Consider the following 24,850-nt stretch of genomic DNA (forward strand, 5'->3'; position numbering starts at 1 on the left):
CAGTCATATTGGATTAGGGCCCACCCTAAATTTAGATCTCATTTTAACTTAATTACTTTTTTATAGACCCTACCTCCAAACACAGTCACGTTCTGAGGTACTGAGGAATGAGGACTTCAATATGAATTTTGCGGGGGGCACAATTCAGTCCGTAACATAGGCGTTCTTTGGTTTCAGTTTTTTACATAATTGTGATTATTCCTTGAATATAATTTTTGATCCCATATTTTACCAGATAATGTTATAACTTAAACATTTTCCCATTTTATTGTTTAGGCTTTGTAAAAATGTAACAGCTGCAAAATACTTTGTCAAGTGACAAATGTATTGCAGTATCCTAATCAGTCTTCTGTTTTGAACATTTAGGTGCCCCCTCCACCCCAATTTGTTTGTTATTTTAAACAATATTAAAGCTTTTAAAATAAAACCTCTTTCTGTATTTTGGATTATTTCCTTAGATTAGAATCTCAGAAGTTGATTATTTTATCAAAGACTATTGCAACATACTGCTGAATTGGAGAAGTATTGAATCTTGTACTTTCTTTCTACATGACTGTTTTCTCTCTTCCTGCAGTAATAGACTGGAATGATGTTAGAAAACATAAATATGGTCACCTATCAGAGTCAGCATCCCAATATCAAGGTAAGAATAAATCTATTTAGCATGGAAAAATTTAATTTGACATCTCTTACCATAAAACCTTTGTTTTTAGAGGTCTGAGTGTACCAAGAACTCACTGGTTAAAGCACAAGCAAATATAGTTTGTAGAGGTACCTGTCAAACGCAATATGCTTTGTTTTGAGTGTGAAATGAGGAAATTTAGATTCTGAGTCCAGGCAATCTCAAATTAACTTCATAGCTTTAAGAACAGTTGTTTATCCTCTCTGGATTTCCATCGTTTTTAAGAGTGAGGCAGAATTGGGTGGTGTACTTCCATAACTACTAGTAATGAACTGAGTATCTTTTAAAATGAGAGAATTGAACTACACAAACTCTCAAGCCCTCATTTTACCCCAGAACTTCACTGTTCTGTCATTTTGGTGTGTTTGTCATGATGACTTATGGTGTAACATTTTTTTCTTTAATAGAAGCTACTGACATCCTGGAGCTAGGTAAGATATTTTTTGTGTGTTTCTGTTAAATATGGGGAATTACTAAGCCAGGGATTAGATTGTAACTAGGTAAAGAATTCCATGTGTCTCTGTCTCATGAACTAGTGAATCCTGTGCCCTTGTCTGCTTAATGAGCCCATGTAATTCATCTTTGCTGTCATGACAAACTCTCCTTATCAGGAGGCCACAGACCGCTAACAAAAAGGGAGAGAGGTGGTTAATTACATGAGTACAAGAAGGAATGGGAACTGAACCAAACTGGAAGTTACTTCTTAATTCACTAAATCCAGAGCTAAAACAAACCCCCATTGTCCATAAATCAGAATTTGTTGGGATTTTCCCAAAAGAAATTATTCATGAGATATATTGAACTGAAATTAAACCTAAAGATTTTCTAAATTTTTTAACTACATAAAAACTGAAATATTACAATATCAAACAACAGGAGTCAGACTGATACTGCATTTGGTTTTCATCCCTGAATGGTGTACTTCTGCACTAGGATTTTAGAAATGAAACTAATGTTAATATTTCTCAGTCAGCTTTCAGGGTTCCTATATAAATGTCAGTCTTAGCTTCTTAGAGTCCTTTAAAATTCTGCATGTTCCTTAAATATTAATATCCTGGTACCTTCATTAATTTTTGTTGAAGTATTGTTATATATTTTGTTATTGCAACTTCCTGTGTTCAGCCCTATTATTATCATTTTCTGTTTGCTTCCTCTTTCCTTTTCTTCCAGTAACATATTACTTTCATTGCCCACTGACAAAGAAGGTAACGTAAAGTAGTAGAACACTAGACTAGGAAAGCCAGCTTTGCCACTTAGTAACTTTGTGACACTAATCCTTGGTTTCCTGATTTGTAAATGGGGATAATAATCCCATTCTACCTACTTCACAGGGTTGTTAAGAAGATTACATGAGCTAATGGATGTGAAAACATCTTAAAAACTCTCAAATACTTTTCAACTTTGGAGGATTATTATTTTCATTTGTTCAGCGACTATCCTCAGACTTTAAGTCAAATCTTGTGACATTCTTTGAAGTGAAGCATTCTATGAATATGAGCTGAAGAAATGAATGAAATGAAATAATGCAGGTAAAGGGCCTGACACTTGATAAACAATAAATGATAGTCACTTTTTATAATTCCTTAAAACTTTCCTCAAGCTTTCTAAGGTACTGGTGTGTGGTAAAAAGCACGGACATAAGAATCAGACAGGCCTTGGTTCAAATTCCTTTTCCCCACTTACTAGTTTTGTGACTTCAGGAAAAATGCTTAATCTTTCTGAGCCTAAATAAAACCCATCTTACTTAAACCTACTTTTCAGGTTATACTTAACAGGGGAAATATTGAACATAGTATGGCATGGTGCAGGCAAACAGAAGGCACTCAGTGATAGCTGCTGCTGTTTTGGGGTTTGTTGCTAATGTGAACGATAATAACAATTCTAGTTCAGTGACATTTAAGGTATGTTGTAAACACCCTACTCTGTTGACAGGGAATTGTGAAAAGTGGATACTCCATTCAACATGAAATACATAAAGTGATACTAAAATTTGAAAGTATGTTTTTCCTTGTGAGAGTAGAGGTAGCACAGCCAGGCATAGCCTCTGGTAAATTAATCTTGTGTATTTCGTTTTATCCATCAAGCATAGAGAGTAGTCCCAAATACCAAACTGAAAGAAAATTCAGTAGATTTTTAGAATCTCAGAGTTTGGAAGAGGGCTTAAAATAATCCAACTCTACTCAACATTTCAAATTCCAGCATTTTGTATTTCTTGTAAAATGCCTTGTCTTAAACTCCCCAAGCAACTCACTTCATATTTAGACAAGTATTTATTGGGCCAAAATCTGTTTCTTTGTCAATTCTATTAGTCCTTCCTATAACTTTTAGAGCCTTACGGTATAGGTTTAGCCGGTTTTTCACTCACCGGCCTCTAGTTATTTGAAAGCAGCTCTAAGGACTGCTTTCTCACTGCCACTCTTACTTTTCCTAGTTCAAGCAACCATCACCTCATACCTAGATTATTAGAAAATCTTCCTAACTAGTCTTCTGCCTGCAGCCTTCCCCTCCTCGAATCCATTCTTCACACTGCAGACAGAGTGACTCCTCCCACAAACCCTTTTGTGCTTCCTCTTCTCAATAGTGTGGTATATGAGACTCGCCGAAACCTGAACACTGCTCTTATCGACAACCTCTTTTCTAAACTATCTTTATCTACCCAGTAGCCATACCAAAAGATTCAGGTTTAGAACTGCTTTTTCTCACTTCTGGGCCTCCGTACATGCTTTTCTTTCTGTCTGAAACAACAACAACAAAAGAATTCCCTCTCTCTTTGGCTGACTCCCTGCATATCCTTTTACACTTTAACCAGAAGCTTAGTGGCTACTTCCTGTGGGAATCCTTCCACAAACCCTCCTATAGCACACTCTATCTCCAAGGGTAGCACTTATCCCAGTTTATTACAGTCGGCTGTTTAATCTCTATCCCTCAATAGATTGAAGCTCTATGAGGGCAAGAACAGTATTTTGATCATGGTTGTATCTCCAGCACAGTGCTTTGATACACAATATAAATATTTGTTGGATGGATGGATGAAGAAATGGCTCTGAGACTTTGCTTTCTTATTCATGCTAAGTGTTCATTATTCCTTCAGCTGGTCCTCATGTGACATGGTTTTGTGTCTCTTCATCACTTAGGTCACCATTTAGGCTTTGCTTTGTTCTATCCCTCTCAAAGTATAGCTCCCAGAACATTTAATTTCCCAGGTGTGATGTGATGTTACTAGTCCAGAAAAGAGTAGGACTGTTACTGGTTTGCTTCTTTTCATTCACTCACTTTTCAAACTTTTATGGCGCCTCTATTTAAGTTTCAGGCACTGGGTTAAACAGTGAAGATTTTTAAAAGTTCATAAAAGATATCCTCAATCCATAAAGAGCTTACATAAATAATTATGATAATATGATGTAGAGAGTATGGAAATAAAGGTGTGAATAGGATGTTATAGGAGATTGGGAATGGTGGGATTTGTTTTGGGAAGACAGGTAAAGTAAAATTTCTTTTTTTGGCTTGGTGTTTTATCTTTAGATGATCCATTAAAAAAACGTCAAGCTATTGAACTAAAAGGCCTATGGACCGTGTTTTAAGGATGAACTACCGTGTATCTTGTAAACTTCGCTTTGGACATTTTAGAATAACTGGGTTTTATTGGTGCTGGATATGCCAAAACTTAGTAATCATCTGAATAGTGCCAAGAAAACCTAGGGTTAAGGGTTATGAAAAGGACTTGCTCTATTTAAATTGATTGTAAAATTATATGAAACAAAGTGCTCCTGGTGCTGGAAGAGAGTAACTGATGAGAGGAACAGAATACAGAGTCTAGAAATAGATCCAAGTATATATAAGAAATTAATGTATAATCAAGGTGACATTTCAAATCCTTGGGGAGATGATTTGTTCAGTAAGTGAAGTTGAAGCACATTTATTGAACAAAAGTGAAAAGGAAAGTGGCATCTTTGCCTCATTTGTCTCACAAAATAAATTCCAAATAGATCAAACATTTAAATGTAAAAAAATGAAACTTTAGAAATCCTAGAAGAAAACATGGGTTACTATTTTTATAATACTGAAGTGAGGAAAGCATGATATGAAATCAAGAAGTCATAAAATAAAAGACTGAGAAATTTAAGGGCAAATCCTATCAGACTGAGACAAGTGTCTTCAACATATATGACAAAGGACTAATATATCTTCAATCTACAAAGAACTCTTAGAATCTGTGAGAAAACAAAAGAATACCTCAGTGAAAAATGGCAAAAACAGAATATAAACTAATAAGGCTAAAAAGATCTTCAACTGTATTAGTAGTCAAAGAACTGCAAATATAAGTGTAACAGTGTTTTGTTTTTGCACTGATAAGATTATCAAAATTATAGAAATTGTTAAAAGAGTTTTAGCAAGGATATAAGAAACATACTCTGATGCACTATTGGTAGGAATTCTGTTGTATCAAAACATAAAATGTGCATACTCTTTGACCATTAATCCCACTCTTAGGAATTTGCCCTAAGGACATAATCTTAAAGGTGTTAAAGATATATACACAAAGATACACATCAAAAATTAGAAAACACTTAAATGACCATCAATAGTATTTAACAGATACTTTTGTTATGTAAATTATGGTGCACATAAACAGTGGAACACTTTTCAGGCAGTAATCTTGGAGTCCAATTTCTGACCTAAAGACTATGATTGTCTTTACTGCTCTTAAGAATTTGGGTTCCACACTTTAGGTGGAACAAAGTAGAGTTCTTGTAGAGGAATATGGACAGAACAATAGCCAGCATGAATGGAGGTGCCTGACATAACCATGTTAAATTAGAAGCAGTTGAGGGATTTGGGACATATTTAGGGGATTAGATATATTATGTCTAGGACCAGTGGGTAAAGGTTAGAAGAAGGCAGGCTTTGGCTGATTCTAATGGTTAAAATCTATCCATTTGTGCTATTGAACCATAGCCAAATAATGAGTTTCTCATCATTGAAATTATTTAAGCAGAGGCTAGAGGGACCATTCACATCTCAGCTTTTATATCACCTCATCAAGATGCCTTTCTTGACCATCCTGCTTAAAACAGCACACACACTCTCAGCACTCTTTTTCCCTCTTACCTTGCTTTATTTTTTCTTTATTTGAAAAGGGCCAGAAACTGTACAGTTATTATCTGGTGTCCCTGTTACCTTCTGGACCAATTGAATTGTATTTATTTGTTTATTTATTTATTGTCTCTCTTCCCCCTTAGAATGTAAGCTCCATGTGGGCAGAGATTTTGACTGTTTTGTTCTTCGCTGTATCACCTGTGCCTAGAACTGGGCTTGGCATATAGTAGTAGTTGCACAATAGATATTTGTTGAATGAATGAATATTAGAGAAAGGGATTCATGCGTTCAGCTGGTGGATCTCTTGTGCTTTACATTTTAGGGGACTTCTAATTTTTTAAGGTACTTCTATGCAGTTTGTAAGTCTCTTCAGGGCAGGGATCTTATTTCCTAATAATAAATGTAACTATCATGTGGTATGTTTGTTATAGTTTATAAAACACTTTCATAAGCATTATTCAGCAATACAAATGAGATGACTGGCTTTCTCTCATCTGTAAGGTGTCAGCTCAGATGTTTCCTGTGTAGAGCATCTGTCCATAACTTCACCACCTAAGATGGTTCCCAGTCTCTATCTGTCACGTCGCATTATTTTATTTCCTTCAAGTACTTATCACTTATTACCTTATTTAGTTGTTTGTGTATTAATTGTGCCTCATCATGCACCAGAATGTAAATTCCATGAGGGTAGGGACCTCCTGCCTTATCCTAGCACTTAGAAAAAGTGTCTGGCACATAGAAGATACTCAAACATCAGTTGAATGAATAATTGAAATCACTCTGTAAATTATAAAATATTAGTTAATAATGTTAATCTTCACAATAATCCTTGACCCAAGTATGGATTAGATTTCCCTGTTCTGCATTCTCAGGGCAACCCGTACTACCTCATTAACTTAAATTTATCATAATTATGTCAGATTATTTGTGTTACTATTTATTTAATACTTCTGTTTATCTCTAAACTGCAGGCTCTATGAATTTCGGAACCATGTCTATCTTGTTCCCCTAACATTTAACACAGTGCTTTTGCACTTAGAAGGAGTTTAATAAATATTTATTGAATGAGTGAGTGTGTGTACAATCTTGTGGGATATTGTCTCTGTCTTTCAGATGAGTAAACTGATGCTTGGAAGGATTAAGTAATTTATTCAAGATGGTTAGTTATAGAAACAAGACTTTAACCAGCATCTTCTGACTCTCAATATCATTCTTTCAATTACACTATTAGTTTCTAGGCATAGAAGTTAATCAGTACTACGTAGGGAGCCTTTGAAAATACAGATTCTCAGACCACACTCAGAGACTACTCAATGAGGACCTCTGAAGATGGGTCTCAGAACTGTATTTAAGGAAAAATTATTTAGGAGATTTTGATGGTAAGTAGCATTTGAGAATCAATATTATATCTTAGGGGCTGGCAAACAACTATTTGGGGGCCAAATGCAACCCACTGCCAGTTTTTATAAATAAAGTTTTAGTGGAACGCAGCCATGCTCATTCAATTACATATTGTCTATGGCTGTTTTCATGCTGCAACGTACAGGTTGAGTACTTGTGACAGAGACTGAATGGCCCAAAAAGCATAAAATTTTTTCTGTCATGCCCTTTACAGAAAGTTTGCCAACCCCTGATCTATATTTTATTGCCTGTCCTATTTCTTTTGTGATATTTTAGTGCTTGGTGATGTGGTAGACATGATGTTTGGCTTCATTATGGGACACGGTAATAGGTGCTCAGATATTCTTATTGAGTCAATAAAAATTATTTGGCAATTTACCTGATAATAAGGGACTAAGCTATAAATAGCCTAAGCAGTCAAATTTAAGAAAAATACTAATCTAGGTATGGTTCAAGCAAGTGAACCATCAACAGTGGGTGAACTGCTTTTAACAAGGAGATTCCTTTTCATTCATTTGGTAATAGAGTGCTCCCTAAATGGTAGAAGATGTGAGGTTTCTTACCTATATAATAGGGATTGGTTACCATAATTGATACGTGTAATAGAGAACTATAATTCATACCCTAGTTATTTTGGTATGCCGATGCTGCTATAATTCCTAAAGCCAAAGTCTTTTGGATGCTTTTGGTCAGAATGCAAACTTATACAAGCAACCCAGGACTGACCAAACCTCTTCCTGCACTTTCCTTATACAGTAGCTGTTACCCACATGTAGGTATTTAAATTTAAATTAGTTAAAATTAAATAACATTTAAAATTTAATTCCTCACACTAGCCACATTTCAAGTGTTCAGTAGTGACATGTGTCTAGTGGCTACCTTATTGGTCAGCACAGATACAGAACATTTCTATTATCACAGAAAGTTTTAGTGGTCAGTGCTGCTATAGATGCTAGAGTTCAAGAGCTGCAGTCTAGTCAAACCCAAGACTTACTATTTGACTTACTTATTTGTAAGAATGGAAAAATAATTTTTAATGTTTTCTTTTTCTAACAGCCAATAGTGATGAAACTATTCAGTCTTTGCTTTAGAGCCATCTCAGCTAAGAGCAAACACTTTATTAAATTCTGATAAGTTCTTTAAATCTTGACTCCAGGAAATACCCATCTCATTTACCCTGTGGGCTAACTGTCTATTCAAGATGATTAATCATTGGCCAGTGCATGAAATAGTTCAGAACTGACTGTGATTTCTGGCCAAATCTATTTGGCTTGGTTAGGATGGTGGGAAAGGAACCAGTTTTAAAACAGAAGCTATAAAGTCAATAGAGTATAAAGTCTTGGCATCATCTTTGGAGTGATTTAGATTTCATCATTCAGTGACTCATTTTTATTCCCAGCATCTAGTGCTTTTTGCATGGCCCAAAGGGGCCCTGTGCTGCTCCACTGCAGAGGAAGCTTCAAGAAATGCTGGTTTGCTACAGTGTTTTAGCTTGTGAGAGTCTCTGGGACCTTCCCTGCTCCATCATGGGGTCACCTCTAGGTGGGTATTAGAGGGAGATTCGTAATTGATTTAACCTTTAATAAAGAACTTGGTAATCTTTTGTGGTCCAGTAAGATATGTCTTTAATAGCCTATCCCTTAAAATGTTTTCCCTGATCCCAATAAGTGTCACCTTAAAGATTGTTTCTCTAGCAGAGTGTTCCTCAAACTTCGAGATGCCCTAAGGCCACTTCAAGAGGCTAAAAGATTCTGTAGATTTCCCAACCTATTCTTAGTTACTGTCATCAGAAATGCTTCTGAGGATCTACTTTTCTCTAAATTAACAGATCTTTGTCATTTTGCACCTCAGAGCAATGCGACAGTGGCAGGGATAGGAATGGGTTAGGGGTGGGTGAGAGAGAAACAGTTTTTAGAGTGAGGATTCAAGTATAATCTCACTCATTCTGGCTTTTCCTGCCCTCGACAACTCCTCTTACCCAATGTCTCAAGATAGTCTCTTCTTTATTCTTTGTGATCTAAGATGGTAGGATTCAACCACATTAGGTGTTAAAAGCAATCATTTGATGGCAATAAGGAACCTTGACAGGAGTCAGATTGTTCAGAAGGAATCTCCTCACCCACTTTCTGCCTCTTCTGTTCTGTTTTCCATGAACGTCCTGGATACTTCTTTGAGACACTGGTATGACTTGCTCTAGCATTATGGATCACTTTAGGGACTAACATGAAAAACACTTCAGGTCATCTTAGACTGTGATTTAAAAACATTGATCTAAAATGATCCACTCAGGTCACCTTGATTCTTCCCCTTAATACTCCTTTGAGCCCAAACAGGGCAAAATAAGTTTTCTTATGCTCCAGACGAGTCTGAAAATAGCCTAATGTTTAGTGTAGGTTACAACCTGAAAGCATTTTTTAGGAGGTTGACTGTGATAGAGATTTCTATTTCCTTTACAGGTCATTTTACCTGGGACAAATACCTAAAAGAAACATGTTCAGTCCCAGCGCCTGTCCATTGCTTCAAGCAGGTAATTGATTCTCAACATCTTTAGTAGGTGGGAGGCAAGTAGTCTTTTCTGGTCCTTAAACAAGCAAGACATGAGGTGGGAGCCCTTGGGCTTCTCACCTGAAGTCCCCAGAATAAAATTCTATGGGAAGAATACAACTCAAGACTCAAAACTCACTGTGAGTTTTAGACATTCTCCCTAACTTCATCCCAAGTAACACCTTCTCCATCTCTTCACCTCCTTGAGGCTATTCTGTGTTACTGAAAACAGTCGCTAATTTTTACTGCAGCTGTTAGTTCAGGCAGATAGGAAACAGAGTTATGGCCCTTAGACAATTCTTGAAAGTGGAGCAGTATTCATATCTCTGTATTCAACTCCCCTGCCACAATCTTATCTTTACATAAGGATACTGTCACTGAATCCCATTGGGGAGTGTGTTAGGACCTCATCAGAGGACATTCAGAGCTTCCTACATAGGATCAAGTGCCCCATACAACGTACAGATGATGTTGACTATATCAGTACGTGATAGGCTAGTAAACAAAGAAGTGTACTGTTGCTAAATAGAGCTATGCATCAGGAAGTTGTTTATATCTCCCTCCCTTTAGTATTCAATCGTTATTTCCACAAATTCAAAGTGTCAGTGTTTCTCTTTGAATTTTAATTTTGTCTATGTGCTAAATAAAATAAATAAAAGTACAAATTTAGGACTTTTGCTCATTTGAAATAAAAGGGACTAAATTCATACTCCCACCTGAAATGATTTAAAAAGACAAAACGTATTAAATAATGGTTTTCAAGTTACTGAAGATCAGGCAGCCAAGCACAGTGATCTCTGAGAGATGGAAAACAAATGAGTTGATCCCCCTTATATTTAGTGCCTTAAGATAGTTTTGAGACCATGGCCCAGGGAAGGGGAACCCAGGTTGAGCCTGGGAGATTCCCTAAGTTTAGGAGATAGAACTGAGAGCCCAGGGAAACTAGAATTTTTAGAGAGGAGAAAGCTGCACAGAAAGAAAACTGTGGAAACACCCCTTCAAGTGTCCATCAAAGTACCGTTGTTCAGTATATGCATGTGAGCATCCAAGCCAAGGGAAAAACCGTCTGAAAGGATTAGGAGGATTGTAAAAGGATAGAGCCTGGTGTTCACACAGGACTGGGAATAGTGCCTGATCCCACCAGCTAGACGGGAAAATCTCATAATTCATGTGACATTGGGTGGAATACTTGAGAAGATCCTGCTCAGTAGTGGGAAATGATTAACCTCAGGATTAGCATGCTCTGAACCTGCCTAACAAACTAAAAGCAAGACTCAAAATGATCAAATTATTTCCAAGTAACGTAACTGCATCTAGGAACACAGCACAAGAAGGGAATGCAAAAATATCCAGCACCTAACAGGTAAAAGTCACAATGTCTGGCATCCAGTCAAAGTTAATCAGGCATGTAAGGAGGCAGGAAAGCATAACTAATAATGAACAGAATAGTCAATCAATTGAAACAGAACCTATACAAATCTTAGAATAGCAGATAAAAACATTAAAACAATTAATTATTTTAATTGTGTTCCATATGGTTGAAAGTTAAGCAGAGACATGGAAGATATAAAAAGACTCACATTGAACCACTATGTGCAAAATGAAAAATACACTAGATGGGAAACAGTTAATGATAGAAAACAAGATTAATAAATGTGAAAACTTAGCAATAGAAGATATCCAAAATGAAACACAAAGAGAAAAAAGAATTTTAAAAAGATGAAAAAGAGATCAGTGAGGCATGGGATAACTTCATAGACCATGTAATTGGAGTGCCCAAAAGAGAGAAGAGATGGGGGACTGAAAAAGTACTTGAATATAAAAGGGCAAAAAATTTTCCACAATTGAGGAAAACTGTAAATCCACAGATTCAAGAAGTTAAATGATCCCCTAAAAGATGGAAACAAGAAGAAAACTATACTAAGGCATGTCATAAATTATCAAAACTAGGGATAGAGAACATCTTAAAAGCAGCCAGAGAAAAAAAGACACCTTATATACAGGGGAACCAAGATAAGAATGACATTATATTTTCTTGTCGTAAACAATGCAAACAAGAAGAAAGTTGAGTAACGTCTTCAAAGTGTCAGAAGAAAAACTGTCAACCCAGAATTCTATGTCCAGCAAAAATATCTTCCAAATATGAAAGACAAATAGAGATACTTTCAGACACACAAAAACTGAAGGAATTCATCACTAGCAGACTCACTGTAAGAAATGTTAAACGAAGTCCATCTTGCAGAAGGAAAATGTTACCAGATAGAATTACAGATCTACACAAAGGAATGAAAGTCACTAGAAATTGTAATTACAAGGGTAAATACTTAAGATGTTCTTATTAAGTCTCTGTAAAGATAATTGACTGTATAAACAATGATAATAACATTGTGTTGTAGAGGTGATAACATGTATTAATAAAATATATAATAACAATAGCATAAAAGCCAAGAGGGGAGAAATCTTAAGTGTACTATTATAAAATTCTTATGCATGAAGTAGTATAAAATTATTTGAAGATAGACTGATAATTTAAATATGTTTACTCTAAACCCCAAAGCAACCGCTAAAATAATAGAAAACAATTAACAAGATGGTGGATTTAAGTCTAGCCATATCAATAATCTAATGATAAATGGTCTAAATGGCCTAGTTAACAAGCTGAGATTGTCACATTGGCTAAAAAGTAAGACCCAATTATATACTGCCTGCAAGAAATTATGCTTTAAATGTAAAGACACAAATAGTTTAAAAGTAAAAGAATGGAAAATTTTACCATGCTGACATTAAGCCATAATAAGGCTGAAATGGCATATTAATGTCAAAGTATAGTCCAGAGGCAAAGGATATTATCAGGTATAAATACAGTAATTTCATCATGAAAAGGAGTCACACAGTCCTTACATAAAGCAAAAAATGATAGAACTGTAAGGAGAGATAAATCTAAAATTTGTCTGTAGGGCTCTCTATAATTAAAGAACAAATAGAAAATCAGCAAGTATATAGTAGACTTGAGCAATGCTATCAACCAGCTTAACCTAATTGACATATATAGAACACTCCCCAGTAACAGAATATACATTCTTTTCAAGTGCATACAGAGCATTTACCAAGTTAGACCATATTCTAGACCATAAAATAAGGCTTGATAAATTTAAAAGGATTTAAGTAATACAAAGTATGTTCTTTTATTACATGGGAATTAAATTAAAAATCAATAGCAGAAAGTTACCTAGAAAATCTCCAAATATTTGGAAACTAACACATTTCTAAACACCTCATGGATATTTAGAAACACAAAAAGGGACATTAGAAAGTATTTTCAACTAAACGAAATGAAAGCAGAGCATTTCAGAATCTGGGACACTGCTAAAGCAGTACTTTGAGGGAAACTTATAGCACTAAATGCCTATATTAGAAGAGAAGTTTAATTTAGTGACCTCACCTTCCACTTTAAAAAACTAGGGGAAAAAATGAGAAACTTAATAAAAATAATTATTTTTTAAAAATTTTTAAAAAGAGCAAGAAAATAATAAAAATTAGAGCATAAGTCAATGAAATAAAAAACAGAAAAACAACAGAGAAAATTATTGAAACCAAAAGCTGGTTCTTTGCAATGATCAATAAAAGTGATAACCCTCTAGATAGATTAATCAATAAAAGAAAACACAAATTACTAATACCAGAACTGAAAGAAATAACATCACTATTAATTCTACATATATTAAAAGGGTAGTAAAGGAATATTAGGAACAAATTTATGCCTTTAAAATTTGACAAGTTAGGGCTTCCCTGGTGGCGCAGTGGTTGAGAGTCTGCCTGCCGATACAGGGGACACGGGTTCGTGTCCCGGTCCGGGAAGGTCCCACGTGCCGCAGAGCGGCTGGGCCCGTGAGCCATGGCAGCTGAGCCTGTGCGTCCAGAGCCTGTGCTCCGCAGCAGGAGAGGCCACAACAGTGAGAGGCCCACGTACTGAAAAAAAAAAAAAAATTTGACAAGTTAGATGAAACAGATAATTCTTATGAATGACACAAATTACCAAAGCTCACTCAAGAAGATAGAAAATCTGAATAGCACTATTTCTGTTACAGAAGTTGAATTTGTAGTTAAAAACTTTCCCACAAAGAAAATTCCAGGCCTAGATAACTTTGCTGGTGAGTTGTTCCAAACATTTAAGGAAAAAGTAATGCAAATTCTACACAGACTCTTCCAGAAAGTTTAAGAGAGAGGAATACCTCCCATCTCATTCTATGTGGTAAGCATTACTCTGATACCAAAACCAGGCAAAGACATTGAAAGGAAAGAAAACTACAAAGCAACATCCCATATGAAAATACATGTAAAAATTCTAAAGAAAATTTTTTTTCAGTTTCAATTTTTATTCTCTCAGCATCAAACATCCTTTCCTTTTTCTGCTACTATATTTTGATTTTTTTGATTTTTTTAAAAATCTTATTGGCATATAGTTGATTTACAATGTTGTGTTGGTTTCAGGTGTATAGCAAAGGGAGTCAGTTATACAAAAGTTTAAGAAATTGAATCCAACGATATATAAAAATAATTCATCATGACCAAGTGGGTTTTAATTCCTATAATGCAAGGTTGATTTAACATTCAAAAACCAATCAATGTAATGCACCGTATGAACACACTAATGAAGAAAAATTATGATCATCACAATAGATGCAGAAAAAGTATCTAAAAAAATCCAATGTCCATTACTAATAAAAACTCTCAACAAACAAGAAATAGAAGGGGATTTCCTAAATCCTAAACTCTAAAGGGTATCTGTGAAAAATCTAGTAATAGCATACTTAATGGTGAAAGAGTAAATGTTTTCCCTTCAGGTCAGGAACAAGATAAGGATGTCTGCCCTTACCACTTCTATTCATTGCTGTAGTACCAATGTCACCAGGCCAGAAAGAGAAATAAAAGCAATCCAGATTGAAAGACCAGAACAAACACCAAAGAAAATAAATCAGTGGCAAATAAGTGAATTGATGGTCAATATTATTTCATTAGGGAAATACAAAGTAAAATCACAATGAGATATCTCTATACATTTGTTTAAATATCACTCATAAAAAAAAAAAAGACTGACCATACCTAATAGTGGCAAGGATGTGGAATAAATGGAATTTTCATAAAATACTGGTAAAAATGTAAAACGGGTCAATTACTTCAGAAAATAATTTGACAGAAAAACTTCAACACACTATTGACCAAAACAAACAAACCAAGAAAACACTAAATAAACTAGGAACTGAATAATACATCCTTAACATGAAAAAATATGTATACCTCAGAACTAAAGCCAGCATTTTACTCAATGGTTAAAAGTAACTCAATAGAAGATATAATGGAAGAGAGACTCCCATTTACAAAAGCAACAAAAAATTACTATTTAGGAATAACCTAACAAATATACAAAACACTTATATAAAGAAAATTTTAGAAAACACCTTAAAAGCATGATTCATTTAAAAATTTTGTAACGTAAATGTCAAAATTAATAGTTTCTGCTCTTCAAAAGACACTGGTAAGAGAAGGAAAATATAAGCCATAGACTTAGAGAAAATATTGACAAATCACACAGCTGATAGTAATACTCTCCAAATTTATCTACTGATTTGATGTAATTCTTATCAAAGTCCCAGCTGGCTATTTTGCAGAAAATGACAAGTTGATCCTAAAATCATATAGAAATACAAAGAACCCAGAGTAGCCAGAACAATCTCAGAAAAAGGCAACAAAAGTAGAGGATTTCCTGATTTCAAAACTTACTACAAAGCTACAGTATTCAAGACAGTGTGGTACTGGCATAAATATAGACACATAGATCAGTGGATTTGGTTTGAGAGTCCAGAAATAAACTCCTACATTTATGTTCAATTGATTTTGAACAAGGATGCCAAGACAGTTCAGTAGGATTTTCAACAACTAATGCAAGGACAAACTGGATATCCACCAACAAAAGAATGGAGTTCAACCCTATCTCCACACCATATACAAAAATTAACTCCCAAGTGGATGGTAGTCATAAGAGCTAAAACTATAAAGCTCTTAGAAGAAAACACAGGAGTAATCTTCATGACCTTGGATTAGGCAATGGTTTGATACGGCACTGAAAGCATAAAACAGAAGAAAAAGTATTGTAGATAGATTGAACTTCAAAATTTATCAAAATTAAAAGGTTTTGTGCTTCCCAAGACACTATCAATAAAGTGAAAAGACCCAGCTGCCTTTTGGGAGAAAATATTTCCAAATCATGGTTCTGATGAGGGACTTGTATCCAGAAGATATGATGAACAACTCAACAGTTAAGACAAATAATTTCATTTTTAAATTGGCAAAGAATTTGAATAGATATTTTCCAAATATATACAAATGGCCTATAAACGATGCTTAATATCATTAGTCTTTAGTGGAATGTAAATCAAAACTGCAATGAGATATCACTTCACAAATACTAGAATAGCTGAAATCAAAAAGGCAGACAATAACAAGTGTTCATGAGGATATCGAGAATTGGAACCCTCATATGTTGCTGGTGAGATTATAACATTCTGTGGTCACTTTAGAGAACAGTTTGGAAGTTATTCAGAATGTTAAACATAGAATTAGCATATGACCCAGCAATCTCACTCCTAGGTGTATATCCAAGAGAAATAAAAACAAATGATTACACAAAAATTGATACACAAGTGTTCATGGCATAATTATATACAAAAGCCAAAAAGAGGAAACAATCCAAATGTCCATGAACTGATGAATGGATAAGCAAAAAATGTAGTCTATCCATTACAATGGAATGTTATTCAGCAATGAAAATAAATGAAGTACTGATAAACACTACAACATAGATTCAACCTGAAAACATTGTGCCAAGTGAAGAAAGGAGCCACTCACATATTGTGTAATTTCATTTATATTAAACCTCCAGAATAGGCAAATCCACAGAAACAGAAAGTAGATTAATGGTTTCCAGGCATTGGGTTAAGGGGAGAATGGGGAGAGACTGCTAACGGGTATGGGGTTCCTTTCGGGGGGGATTGATGAAAATGTTCCAAATTTAGATGGAGTGATATTTGCACAACTCTGTGGATATACTGAAACTCACTGAATTATACACTGTAAAAAGGTACATTTTCTGGTATATGAGTTAAATACCTACCATATGACCCATCCATTCTACCTTCAGATGTTTACCCAAGAGAAAAGAAAGTGTATTTCCGACGAAGATTTATAGATGGATGTTCATAGATTTATTTGTAATAGTTAAAAACTAGAAGCACAACAAATGTTCATCAGCATGTTATACTACTCAGCAGTGAAAGGAAATGAATTATTGATACTTTCAGCAGTATGGATGAGTATTAGAGTAGTTATGCTGAGTGATCATATCTGCAAAAAACCTAAAGCCAACATCATACTTAATGGTGAGAAGCTTTCCCACTAAATCAGGAACAGGAATATTCCCTCTCACCACACCTTTTCAACATCATACTGGAAGTCCTAAATGTAGCAATAGGACAAGAAAAGGAAATAAAAGATATACAGATTGGGAAGGAGAAAATAAAACTGGCTTTGTTTGCAGGTGACATTACTGTCTATGTAGAAAATCTGAAATAATCAACAATAACAACAACAACAAAACACCTAGAAGTAATAAGCAGTTGTAAGAAGGTTGCAGGATACAAGGTTAATATACATAATACAAGCCTAAATCAAAATTCCAGCACATTATTTTATGGATATTGACAAACTGATTCTAAAGGTCACATGGAGAGGTAAAACATGTAGAATAGCCAAAACAGTATTGAAGGAGAACAACAAAGTCAGGGGACTGACACTACCCAGCTTCAAGACTTATTGATAAAGCTATAGTAATCAAGACGATGTGGTGCATATATATGGAATCTAAAAAAAAAAAAAAAGTGGTTCTGAAGAAAGTAGGGGCAGGACAGGAATAAAGTTGCAGACATAGAGAAGGGACTTAAGGACATGGGGAGGGGGAAGGGTAAGCTGGGACAAAGTGAGAGAGTGGCATGGACTTATATATACTACAAATGTAAAATAGATAGCTAGTGGGAAGCAGCCGCATAGCACAGGGAGATTAGCTCTGTGCTTTGTGACTACCTAGAGGGGTGGGATAGGGAGGGTGGGAGGGGGACGCAAGAGGGAGGGGATATGGGGATATAAGTATACATATAGCTGCTTCACTTTGTTATACAGCAGAAACTAACACACAATTGTAAAGCAATTATACTCCAATATAGATGTTAAAAAAAAAAAGTAGAGCAGAATGCATGTTATATTTTAATTCATATTTTCTGTAGTACTTAGGAAGCTCAGTTTTATACACTTTCTGAATGTCATCTATTTTAAATGGCTTTTCATAATGTCGTACTTTTCAGAAATGTAATGTTCATTTTATATCATAGGAAGGAAACGTTTTAATTTAAAAAAATCTTAGTAGCCCAGTTTATTGAAAATTGAGTTTATTTGACTTCTATGTTTGAGAACTTGTCTTTAAAACCCAAATATATTGGCCAGTGAAACAAAATGAAGCAGTTATCCCAATGGAAGATCTAATTAGTAGCTACATGTTTACCATTTCTTTAATGGGCTATAATCCCTGAAAGTTTAACTGAATTGTTTTTTGTTTTTTTTTGAAAATTCATAGATTGACAGGAGACATTGGCCTTCTTGCGTTTTCTTTTAAGAACATCAGTTCTTAACAATATAATTGAAGTAATAATTATTTATAAATACTTTTAATAATCCATAGTTTACTTAATTTTTTCCAGCTGTGGTTTCCTTAAGGGTGCAGCAGGGACAATACAATTTTACCTTAAAGAGTTGTGAAGATTATATAATCTAATGAATGGAAAACACTTCATGAAAACTATAAAATGTAGTACAAATATAAAGTATCAGCTCTACTAACATAGGTTATTTGGATCTATTTTATTGTTGTTTTTCCTGTGTTGTGTTTTTCCCTTTGACACATGTTCCCTCCCAAAGACTGTCCTATTCACATATCACAGATTTGATGGTTAGGGTAGAAAGGAGTACACATGTCCCTGCCTACAAATTTTAGTAGTTGTGTTTAAAGAAATGCTCTTTGATAGAAATTAAGACCCCCTTAAATGATCAAATAGTTGTATTTATTATGCATTTAAGTTTTCTAATGTTTTAATTAAAATGCTTAAAATTCTTAAAAAAAAAAAAAGGGAATGTGGTGTTAGCAAAAGAAGAAACAGATAGGTAAACGGAACAGAATAGAGAGCCCAGAAATAGTCCCATAAAAATATAGTCAACCTATCTTTGACAAAGGAACAATGCCATTACAGTGGAGCAAAGTTTGTCCTTTCAACGAAGGTCTTAACAACTGGACAACTGCATGCAAAAAAAAGGGGGAATTTATATACGGATCTTACACCCTTCTCAAAAATTAATTCAAAATAGACCACACACTTAAGTGTAGAACACAAAACTATAAAGCTCCTAGAAGATAACATAGGAGAAAACCAAGATGACCTTGGCTATGGCAATGACTTTTTAGATACAACACCAAAGGCACAGTTCATGAAAGAAATAATTGATAAGCTGGACTTCATTAAAATAAAACCTTCTGTGCTATGAAAGACACTGTCAAGAGAATGAGGAGACAAGCCACAGACTGGGAGAAAATATTTGCAAAAGACATGTCTGACAAAGGACTGTTATCCAAAATATACAGAGAACACTTAAAAACTCGAAATAAAAAAATAACTCAAAAAATGGGCCAAAGATGTTAACAGACACCTCACCAAAGAAGATCAGCAGATGACAAAAAAGCATAAAAAAGATGTTCTAAATCATATGTCATCAGAGAAATGCAAATTAAAACAACAGTGAGATACCACTGCATACGTATTGTAATGCCAAAATCCAGAACACTGATAACACCAAGTTCTGGCAAGGATGTGGAGCAATAGGAATTCTCATTCATTGCTTGTGGGAATGCAAAACGTTGCAGACGTTTTGTAAGACAGTTTGGTGATCTCTTATAAACTAAACATACTTTTACCGTACAATCTGGCAATTGCATTCCTTGGTATTTACCCAAAGGAGTCGAATATTTATGTCCACACAAAAACCTGTATATATATATGGATGTTTATTGCAGCTTTATTCATAATTGCCAAAACTTGGAAGCAACCAAGATGTTCTTCAGTAGGTGAATGGATGCATAAACTGTGGTATAGCCAGACAATGGAATATTATTCAGCCCTAAAAAGAAATGAGCTATCAAGCCATGAAAAGGCATAGAGGAAGCTTAAATGCAGCTTACTAAGGGAAAGAAGCCAATCTGAAAAAGCTATGTACTGTATGATTCCAACCACATGACATTCTGGAAAAGGCAAAACTATGGAGACAGTAAAAAGATCAGTTGTTGCCAATGACTGAGTGGATGAGTAGGCAAAGTACAGAGGATTTTTAGTGCAGTTAAACTATTTTGTATGATCCTATAATGATGGATACATGTCTCCATTAGACCAAATTCATAGAATATACAACACCAAGAGAGAACCCTCATGTAAACTGTGGACTTTGGGTGATTATGATGTGTCAGTGTAGGTTCATCAGTTTTAACAAATGTGGTAGGGGATGTTGATAATAGGGGAGACTCTGCACCTGTTAATGGCAGGATGTTTATGGGAAAGCTCTGTACCTTCCTCTCAATTTTGCTAAGTTTTGAACCTAAAACTGCTCTAAAAAAATGTGGTCTTAACAAAAAAGTAATGAATTATTGATAGACATTCAACAAATGGATGAATATCAGAACAGTTATGCTGAGTGAAGGAAAGTAGACCCCCAAAAAGTATATTCTGTATGGTTCCATTTAAGTCTAGAAATGCAAACCAGTCTACACTGATAGAAAGTAAAGCAATGTTTGCCTGGAAAGAGGGGTCTGGGAAGAACTAGACAGAGAGATTATAAAAGGATATGCAAGACTTGAGAGTGCGTCCATGTTCCTTATCTTGATTGTGGTGATGTTTTCCAGGGTGTACGTGATGTATATGGTGTCATGAGTGTATACATATGTCAGTACTTACCAAAGTGTGTAGTTTATTGTATGTCAATTATAACTAAAAGTTGTTTTAAAAAATAGGAATTGAGTTATAAGTTAATGTCAAAGTAAGAAAAAAAATCAACTGCCAATGGTTAGTCTGTGTGGTAGACATACAAACCAATACACTGAAATGCTCCATGAAGAGACACTAAGGATATGATAGTTTAATAGGATGATTTCTAAAAAGAAAATGTTAAGAACACCTGGAGGGTTAAGGATTTGGAGACGATAGGATGAAAAACAGCATTTAAACAAGGGCCACTTGAGACATTCTTGTCCTTTTCTTACTGGTGAGTCAATATTTGATGCTTCAGTGGAAAGTAATTTTTTCCCTTTCGTTTTACATTTCCGTGTTTATTTTGTATGAAACCCTTCCTAAGTATTAGGGAATAATTCAGGGGGGTTGTTCCTGACCCAGCTGTAACAAGTTTGAGTCCAAATCAGGTTCCATCTCTTAATATCCTTACTGAAAATGCCTTTTATCCTTAGTTCGCCTAATCCGCATGGCTTGTTCTCCTCAGTCCTACACACCTCCAAGCAACGAGTTCAAGATCAGTATGAAATTGGAAGCACAGGATCCCAGGAACACCACATCTACCTGTATTGCCACAGTAGTTGGACTGACAGGCGCTCGCCTCCGCCTTCGCCTCGATGGCAGCGACAACAAGAATGACTTCTGGCGTCTGGTTGACTCAGCTGAAATCCAACCTATTGGGAATTGTGAGAAGAATGGGGGTATGCTGCAGCCCCCGCTGGGTGAGTAACTAGACCCAAGCTCTCCCTAGCCCATTAGTTATCTTCCCCAAATTGTACATCCTGTTAAAGGAAAACATAGGGTCCTCTGCCTATCCCTTCTTTTTCATATGGTCCAAAAGAAAAGGCCCACCTAAAATGAAATGACCTGAAAAATCTGGACCTATCCATTCTACATTAACTTATGATATCCAAGCTTCTCTCAAGCTCTTCTATTTCTAACAAGACACCACACATTTCATCCTTCTTTGTCACTTCCCCTTCACCCTCAGAAAAAGAATGGAAGGAGATCTTGACGTTTAACTTGCCTCAAAAAACCAGAGAGTTTTCACCAAATCCTACAGTGATAACAGGAAGTGAGAGAAAAATCTCCCAGTAGAAAGGATGACTATTACACAGATCCGTTATCTCCTTTCCCCTAAATTTTTACTTGGGTCTTGGAATTTTCTCACTTTGAGTCAATTATTAAGTAAAATGCATTATTTTACTTAAACTAATAACCCCACTGTATTTTTCTCCTCAAGATCAGATTCACCTTTTTTTTGCCCCAATATACCTGAATGATTTAGCTCATCTCATCAGTTACTATTAATCACTATTGCAGTGAGTCTCAACAGAGGGTAGAGAGAGATGGGTTATAGGCTATGTTCCCTTCAGGAGGCTGTGCTAAATTAAATGAACATTAGAGGACAGTATCATTTGAAAGACCTCCCCAGGTGGTTATTTAACATTTTCCTCCATTAAAAAAAATTATTTGTAACGTAAACTTTCAAATGTATACAAAAGTAGGAAAAAATAGCACAGTGAATGTCCATGTATCCTTTATCCTTGATAGTCAATCTTGTTTTCTTTGTACCTATACACACTCCCTGCCTGCTCCTGCCCAATTGCCTAAACATAGTATTTTATCGTTAAATATTTAGTATGTATCTCTCATAGTTAATATTTTAAAAGCGTAATCATTATAACATTATCACATGTAAATAATGATAATTCCTTAATATCAACGAATATTTACTCAGTGTTTAAATTTTCCCTACTGTCTGTCTATCTTTCTGTCTGTCTCCCTCTTTCTCTCTCTCTTTATTCCATTTTCTTTGAATCAGGATCCAAATAAAATCAACATATTGCAGTTGGTTGATATGTCCCTTAAGTCTCTTTTAGTCTGTGGGTTCTCCTTCTCTCTCTTATTTTTTCTTGCAATTTATTTGTTGAAAAACCTGAGTCATTTGTCTTTAAATTTTCCCACAATTAGATTTTGCTGATTGTATCTCTGTGGTATCATTTAACATGTTTCTCTGTCCTCTCTTCCTAGAAATTGGTAACTAGATCTAGAGGCTTGATCAGGTTAAGGTTCAATTTTTTCATAAGAATATTTCATAGGTGGTGGTCTTTATTAGGAAGCATATATGGTCTGGTTGTCTCACTTTATAATGTAGCAGCCATTACTGCTTGTGGTCTAGAGCAGGGGTTGACAGATTTTCTTAAAGAGTCAGATAGTAAATATTTCAGGCTTATGGGCCATACCTTCTCCGTTGTAACTAGTCAGCTTTGTCCTTGTAATGTGAAAGCAGCCATAGATGTTACATAAACAAATGGGCAAGGTTGTGCTCCAGTAAAGCTTTATTTACAAAAACAGGTGGCCAGCCTTCTGGCTATAGTTTGCTGACCCCTGATTTAGACCCATCACTTCATTATGGTTGCAAAATGGGAAATTTTAATATTATCATTCGGTCCACGTAAATTAAATGGAACATGTCTTATTAAAATAAACTTTCATCAACTATTTGGTTATCCTAAATTACAGATCATGCAGGAAAGACAGTTTAAATGCTTGATTCTTTTCTTTATTTACCAATTTTCAAAATAATAAATTGGATTACCATCATCCTCCAAAATTATTTATGGATAGTGTTATTGTTGTTGTTGTATAGTATCATAAACTCAAAGATTCATATATAACTGATGTGTTTCACTCCATTGCACTAACTGTCCTTATTGATTCTTGAATTATCCCATCTTTGGCGTCATATATATGTAAATCATTCTTAAAGTTAAACCTATAAAACAGTATATTCAGAGAAATCCCCTTCACATTATCCCTTTCTTCTGCTCTAGGGTAACCACTTTCTTTTAATTTAATAGTTTATACTCCATTTTTTAAAAAATAAGCAAATATATCCGTGTGAGTGTGTGTGTGTACATACATACATATGTATTCCCTGTCTTCTTATATAAATGACAGCATATTATACATACTTTCCTCAATCTTACTTTTTTCATTTAGCAATATATCCTAACAATGACTTCTTAGTTGTATGATGTTCCTCATTCCTTTTTGTAGCTGCATAGTACCGTAAGATTCTCACCCTACTTTATGAATCACTGTTGAGAAGCATCTTGATAGGCTATTAAAAAATGTAAGTTCCCAGGGATAATGGTGACCATCTAAATCAAAATCTTTCCATAAATTCTCCAGAAACATACAGATCAAAAAGGAAAGAAAATCAAACCACCCATAACTCATGCCTAAACATAACCAGGAGTCAAGAGTACCACAGATGGGAATGTAAATTGATAGCCACTATGGAGAACAGTATGGAGGTTCCTTAAAAAACTAAAAATAGAACTACTATACAACCCAGCAATCCCACTACTGGGCATATACCCTGAGAAAACCATAATTCAAAATGAGTCATGTACCACAATGTTTATTGCAGTTGTATTTACAATAGCCAGGACATGGAAGCAACCTAAGTGTCCATCGACAGATGAATGGATAAAGAAGATGTGGCACATATATACAATGGAATATTACTCAGCCATAAAAAGGGCTTTTTCCGTTTCATAAAAAGAAACGAAATTTAGTTATTTGTAGTGAGGTGGATGGACCTGGAGTCTGTCATACAGAGTGAAGTCAGAAAGAGAAAAACAAATACCATATGCTGACACATATATATGGAATCTAAAAGAAAAAAAAAATGGTCATGAAGAACCTAGGGGCAGGATGGGAATAAAGATGCAGACCTACTAGAGAATGGACTTGAGGACACAGGGAGGGGAAAGGGTAAGCTGGGACAGAGAGAGTGGCATGGACATATATACACTACCAAATGTAAAATAGATAGCTAGTGGGAAGCAGCTGCATAGCACAGGGAGATCAGCTCGGTGCTTTGTGACCACCTAGAGGGGTGGGATAGGGAGGGTGAGAGGGAGGGAGATGCAAGAGGGAGGGGATACGGGGATATATATAT

General features: G+C 35.3%; 1 protein-coding gene across 4 annotated transcripts in view; it reads left to right on the forward strand.

The window, feature by feature from the left end:
- Nucleotides 1–573: 573 nt before the first annotated feature.
- SCMH1 (Scm polycomb group protein homolog 1) overlaps nt 574–24,850 on the forward strand; it is a 132,906-nt gene continuing 108,629 nt past the window's right edge. Inside the window, exons 1-4 of one of the 4 annotated variants that reach the window (XM_007453735.1) lie at nt 574–643; nt 1,090–1,113; nt 9,637–9,707; nt 21,365–21,599. In XM_007453735.1, coding sequence (XP_007453797.1) covers nt 21,401–21,599 — 199 coding nt within the window. In that variant the 5' untranslated portion in view covers nt 574–643; nt 1,090–1,113; nt 9,637–9,707; nt 21,365–21,400. Of the gene's footprint in view, nt 644–1,089; nt 1,114–2,075; nt 2,212–8,646; nt 8,723–9,636; nt 9,708–21,361; nt 21,600–24,850 lie in introns of those variants that run through there. The other 3 variants (XM_007453733.1, XM_007453734.1, XM_007453736.1) reach the window with 3 other exon arrangements.

The sequence above is a fragment of the Lipotes vexillifer genome, unplaced genomic scaffold (genome assembly GCF_000442215.2).
Source record: "Lipotes vexillifer unplaced genomic scaffold, Lipotes_vexillifer_v1.1 scaffold213, whole genome shotgun sequence".
Taxonomy (NCBI): Eukaryota; Metazoa; Chordata; class Mammalia; order Artiodactyla; family Lipotidae; genus Lipotes; species Lipotes vexillifer.